The 6,000-nt window shown below is 30.5% G+C and overlaps 1 protein-coding gene across 1 annotated transcript in view; it reads left to right on the forward strand.

Moving 5' to 3' along the window:
* Positions 1-4,438, forward strand: part of LOC129232228 (VWFA and cache domain-containing protein 1-like) — a gene marked incomplete at its 5' end in the record, with an annotated part of 30,406 nt that extends 25,968 nt beyond the window's left edge. Inside the window, 3 exons of the mRNA XM_054866443.1 lie at positions 966-1,202; positions 2,588-2,590; positions 4,038-4,438. Of these exons, the coding sequence (XP_054722418.1) occupies positions 966-1,202; positions 2,588-2,590; positions 4,038-4,438 (641 nt within the window). The remainder of the gene's footprint in view (positions 1-965; positions 1,203-2,587; positions 2,591-4,037) is intronic.
* Positions 4,439-6,000: the final 1,562 nt, after the last annotated feature.

Below are 6,000 nucleotides of genomic sequence, written 5' to 3' on the forward strand. Positions count from 1 at the left end.
TGAGAATTCTGCATTTTAATAATAAGGCCTTGATTATACTAGGAAGGGAACTATATAAGGAATAAGGCCTTGATTATACTTCTTATTAATTATACTTCAAAAAGGAAGTGTCCATCAATCATTTTTTCACACCCTTCTTTTAAATCTCTTCAATATTCTATTGCATCAGAAAGATATGATGTTTCTGAAATCACTTTAAAATATTGAAATGATGAATTTTAATTAAATTCAAATTGAAAAAAATAATTTGAAAGGGACAAAACAACCTCATTTTGTCTAGTTTCATCTAATAAAAATTATATCTAAGCTGTATAATGATATTATTTGTTAAACTGCTTTTTTTAAACAAGCTTTAAGTTACACATACATCTGAAACTAGCACTGTATGGTGTTGTAATGTTAGTGATAAGATTATTTTATCTTTAAACATATGCTTACTAGTCTCCCCCCGCTCCCCCCCCCACACACACAAAAGAAAACCCAATAAAACCCACCTGGTTTGAACCTGTATTTTGTTTTCACAGTGCTGGTTAGCAGCCATCATATTGTATTGGTCTTGTTTTTTGATATTATTCAAAAATATAAAATTTAAAACCCACAGCAATTTGGAACTATTTCTCTGCCGTTAGTTTATAAGGTGTTCAGTTCAGTGTATGTTTATTAAGTTTTCAACTTGTGTTTCCTTTGATTATTTCCCTCACATGTCAACTTGTAACAATATTATTGATGCAATACAACAAATTGTATCTGTTAATGACAAAATGAGAGAGAAAGTGAACCTGATCTTTGAGCAAGATCCTACTGTTACTAAGACCGAATTCTGATTATTATACATGAATTATTACAAAAATACTTGTGCATAGCCAGATTACTGAAAAAAGATTTTCAACAGTTGAAACAAAGTATCTTCTTATTTCCTTCTACTTAATGCTTGTTTTACCTAGACCTTATTTTCTTTTTTTCAGAACATTTACCCGAGGGAGAATTCCTGGTGATTAAAAGCACTCCCGTGGGTCCTGTGGCTGGCGGATTTATAGTTTTCTTCCTAGTGGTTGCACTTGGCGTATATTGTTACCGCAATCATGTTCTAAGAAGTAGCTCATCCCATTATGGATCTTCAAGCCCTGAAACTAATTTTAGAATGACTCAGTTGAATAATGAGCCAGATGAATCCGATCCTTATCAAGAACCTATTAATTCTGGTATGTGTACTTCTTTGTCTTTTTATAAATCAAACATAAGATATACAGCCAACTCTCAATAATTAGAAGTCCATGGGACAAGCAAAAACCTTTGAATTATTATTAGTTCCAATGCAAGATATAGGAATATGTGAGTTATTGCAAATTCATTGTATATAATTTTTTTAAATTTCCAATTTCTAATACAGTGGAACTGCTGCTTAACATTTTTAATGGGACTGTGGAGTAAAAACTTAACGGCAAGAAAACTACATACAGGGGTCAACCAAAATTTCCTTAATTGATCTAAAATAATTTGAAAGAACATTCAAACAGGAAGAAACATGTTTGATACAGTGGCACAGCAGAGGGAATAGGGGGGTGAAAAACACGCCCCAGAGCCATTGGTTTTAACTAGGGATTGCAATTTCGGACCGAAAATTCAATACCGATATTCAGTATTTTTAAAATGTGATACAGGAATACCGGTATTTGAAATTTCTCAAAAAATGCTTGAAAACATATTGTTTCATTTGCCACATTTCATAATTTTGTGCAAAAAATATTATTTATGAAAACGTATTGCGAACAAATATAAAATGATGGAGCAAATCTCATAATAAAAAATATATAATAGTGGAAAACCTAATGCATCTATTGAATTGTCTCTAAGCCTGGAACTCATTTAATGCTCAACTCTCCTACAGTTGAAAATACTCTTTCTGAATTCACGCAGGTTGGTGATGCTGTTAACAATGCGTGATACACCTCCTGTAATTGTCTAGAAGTTCTTCATCTTCAAATAATTCAGTCTCTTGCATTTTTTTTTTTTTTTTTGAAAAATCCTTTTGTGTGTGTGTTTTTTTTTTTTTTTGTATTGTGTGTACTATTATAATTTTTTTTAGATTTATAGCTAGTTGCAATTTTTTTCGGAGAGACGATACTTTTCCAATATTAACATCATTTTCTCTTGAAAAGGAGAGGTTTGTGTTTAATTTTTGTTATTAGCCCTTTGGTTTGGAATTTATGATGAACTAGACTAAATTTGCTCTCTTATTTGTTTTTGCGTTCTTTTCAAAATTCTTTACAATTATAATTATGTAAATATCTCAAAATATGGTTGAAAGGATTGTGCTTAACCTCTATGCAAGTTTTCAAGGAACTATATAATTTCTAAATATTATCTTGCCAAGTATAAAGTGAGACATGACAACAAACCAGTACCGGTGACAACAAATTTCCACATGTTTTACTAACAAGAAAAAGTATTTTGCCAAAATTCAGTGCAATTGAAACAAATATGTAAAGAGAATATCATATTGCTGCAATTGATGGTTGGAATAAATTATTCATGGAACAAATACATTCGAAATTACACTTGAAATTAACTTAAACAAAAGGGAAAGTGAGTGATCAGGGAAATAGAAAAAAATAAAAACATGGTGCACAAAAATGCGATTCATCTCACCAACTAATAATGAAAATATCATTTTGCAATCTTTCCACTACTTTTGTTTAATGATATTCTATTAGCTAGTGCTTTTGAAGCCATGTTTTTACATCAATAGATTGATTTTTGTTCTGTATCATGGAAAAAATATACATTTATAATATAAATAGATAATTGAATATTGAAAGTTCTTTAATTGAAACTATTTAAAATTTTCAGCTAATACTAAAAATACCGGTATTTATCTCAACAAATTCTGGTATTACGAAATTGAAAATTTTCTCGAAATACCGGTATTCAGTATACTGGTATTGCAATCACTAGTTTTAACATAAATGCAAATTCTAATACAGTAGTTTATGAATATGAAAGGGCTGTTTTGATCAAAAAAAAAAAAAAAAACCCTTCTGAATGTATTTTTGAAGAAAAAATCCCCTTCAGAAGGTATTTCTGGCTGCACTAGTTGTTTGATGTATTAATATATATTGAAATTGATTTCATATATTATCTAATACAGACTTACAGAATGCCAGTTTAGCCGTTTTTAAAATTCGGTAATTTTGCTTGACTTATATTTTTTGTTTTATTCTCAAAAAGAACCCTCATCAAGGAGAGGCTTTGTCACTATTTTTCCTCTGAACTATATTTACTTAAAGAACTTGAAATCATTTGATCCTTTTATAGCAGCATCATTTGAAAGTGCAATTCTGAATTTGATTTCCACACATGCATTGTCTGGTGATTCTATTTGATCTGAGATGAATTTGTCAAAATCAAAGTCCAGAAAATCCTATATGCTAGTACTTAAGTGTATTAACCTCTTGATCAGATTCCCCATCCAATAATAAAGGAAATAACTCTTATCAATTTTTAGCAGGTTGTTTTCTGAATGCATTCACAACCTTGATTCCTGCCTGTTTTCAGAGACAGCTCTATCATGTTAACAATGGTAGAGCTGGAGAAGTAATTTAAATCATATCTTTCAATCTGAAAATAAATGTTATGACATTATAAAAAAATGAATTTGGCATTACGAGAATTGTAATATATCAGAAAGGTTAGCTCCAAAAAACACTCATTGAATAAATTTCGGATCAATGTGAAAAAACTTTAAACATTGGGGACATTAAATTAAGGTTGTACTGTATAATCTATTGTAGAAACTTTGAAGGAAGTATCCTTATTTGAAAGAACTTATATATTGTAACATTTTTAAAAGAAATGTGTTTTTAAAACATTTTTCAACATATATATTACAAAGAGCTGGCTCTTTACCTTCATAATAATTTTCAGTCAAAAAACCTACAGCTATTTCCATGTTTTAAATATAAAATTATATTTATAAGTTATGTATGCATACATTCCTTTCCATTTATCCTGTGTAATTATATTCATTTGTCTTACAGCTCCAATGTGTCAGCTAATACCTCACATGGAAAATATAGTTTCGCCATACCGTGTTCCAACAAACTATCGCAGGCCACCTGGAGGGGACAGTGATCATGGTTACAGCACCATGACGCCCCACGAAGACACTGAACTGGTCCCTTATTTTGAACCTTTACTTATTGGGAAAGACAGGGTTGCTCACCCTTCCTCGCACAACTCTCTGAGTAGTGACAGCCGAACTTCCTCCCCCGTGTCTTGTGTTCCATCTGCAGCCTGTTCTGTTTCACCCTCCATGCAGAAGATGGAATGTCCTGTGCCATCGTGGCTGTCACATAAAGACTTTCCTTGCAAAGCGGACAAAGTTCGGGGCTCATATGTACTTGCTCACGTTCAAGTGCATTCTGAAAACATAGACTAATTTTAAATATTTCATCCCCATTACTTAAATATATATATGTGTGTATTAGTGATGGGTATAATCAAGTTCTCATAATTAAATCACTTGACCAATCAAGATCATTCGAGAAGTCAATCATCAGATCTTGAGTTCTCAATCATCAGAGCTTGAGTTTTCGATTGTCCCATCTGGAGTTTTTGACTGTCATATCTTGGGTTTTCGACTGTCGCATCTCGAATATCACAGCTCAAGTTCTCGATTATCAGATCCTGAAATCTCGATTTAAAATGGTCGAGAAGTCAATTGCTTCAGTTCTCGATTTCAAAAGATCTTGATTTTCAAGCACTCGATTATGAGAAGTACTCGATTCCCGAGATCTCGATTGTACCCATCACTAGTGTGTATATTTGTGTATATATGCCTTTTTAAACGTGTGTGCTTGTAACATGCTGGTTATGTTACAAAATCATTTAAAGTTGAGTATTTGTTAAGAGTGAGAGTTCTAGACTATAGAAATTAAGTTCCTTTTCTGGCACAATTTTTCATATTTCAAGAATATTTAATCTTAGGTTTACAAGAATTTTTATGTGTATCGATTTCAAATTGTGACACTCATTTTGTAAACTTTTTTGAATATTAGCTTAATTTATTAGAGGGTGTTTCTGCATGTGTTTCTAAAACATGATTTTGTATTCATTTTTAATCAACACAACATTTTAATATTAAGTCGTGGTTATAGTTTCAATTTTAATTTTCACAAAAATTATGTATTGAAATTGCTATTGAGGACATTTTCCTTTTAAATCATTTGTTTTATATATTACATTTAAATAAATACTTGTTAGTTTTGAGTACATTGTTCATTGTACATTCTAAATTCACTTGTTTTGTTTTGCATATATATATTGTATGTTAATTGTGGAACAAAACTTATAGTATTTTTACCATGTTCCTAAGACTATCCTTAATTTTAAAAACTTTAATTCATCAGTTCTAAGACACAAACATATACCAAACTGTCTTATGAAATCAATTTCAAAAAATAACTATTTTTGAATTTGAATTATATTAAGAACGAAAGTTTTTCCAATGGATTTTAGTTACATTTTGAATTAGTATTCTCAATTAATTTTCAAAGTGGAGAAACAGTACCATACAGTTTCTGGGTTATTAGTAAAATTGATTTCTGTAACATGAAACTGAATTCAATGAAAATGCATATCATGACATTAGGCTGTACTTCATATTCAGTTATTTCATGTTTCAAATCTTTAATACGTTTATACTAATCCCAAATTTGTTGTATGAACAAATTTCAAAGAAGATGGTAAAAAAACTTGAATTTTAAAATACCATCAAATGGTGTTTTTTGTGTGCTGCAAATAATGCTTAAAACATAAGCATTTTGTTTTAAAGGAATTTCCCTCTGTCCTCAACTTTTTCAATCATAGTTATTAGGTTAACAATTTAGTGTAGATGTGCAATAGTCTTATATTTAATAAAGCGTCTTTGATAAATTATCAGTTATGTTGAAATACGCACGGAAAATGTTTTGCTGTCTGGTAAGGTTTTAAAATTTATAG

This window comes from Uloborus diversus, unplaced genomic scaffold, assembly GCF_026930045.1.
Source record: "Uloborus diversus isolate 005 unplaced genomic scaffold, Udiv.v.3.1 scaffold_1101, whole genome shotgun sequence".
NCBI lineage: Eukaryota > Metazoa > Arthropoda > Arachnida > Araneae > Uloboridae > Uloborus > Uloborus diversus.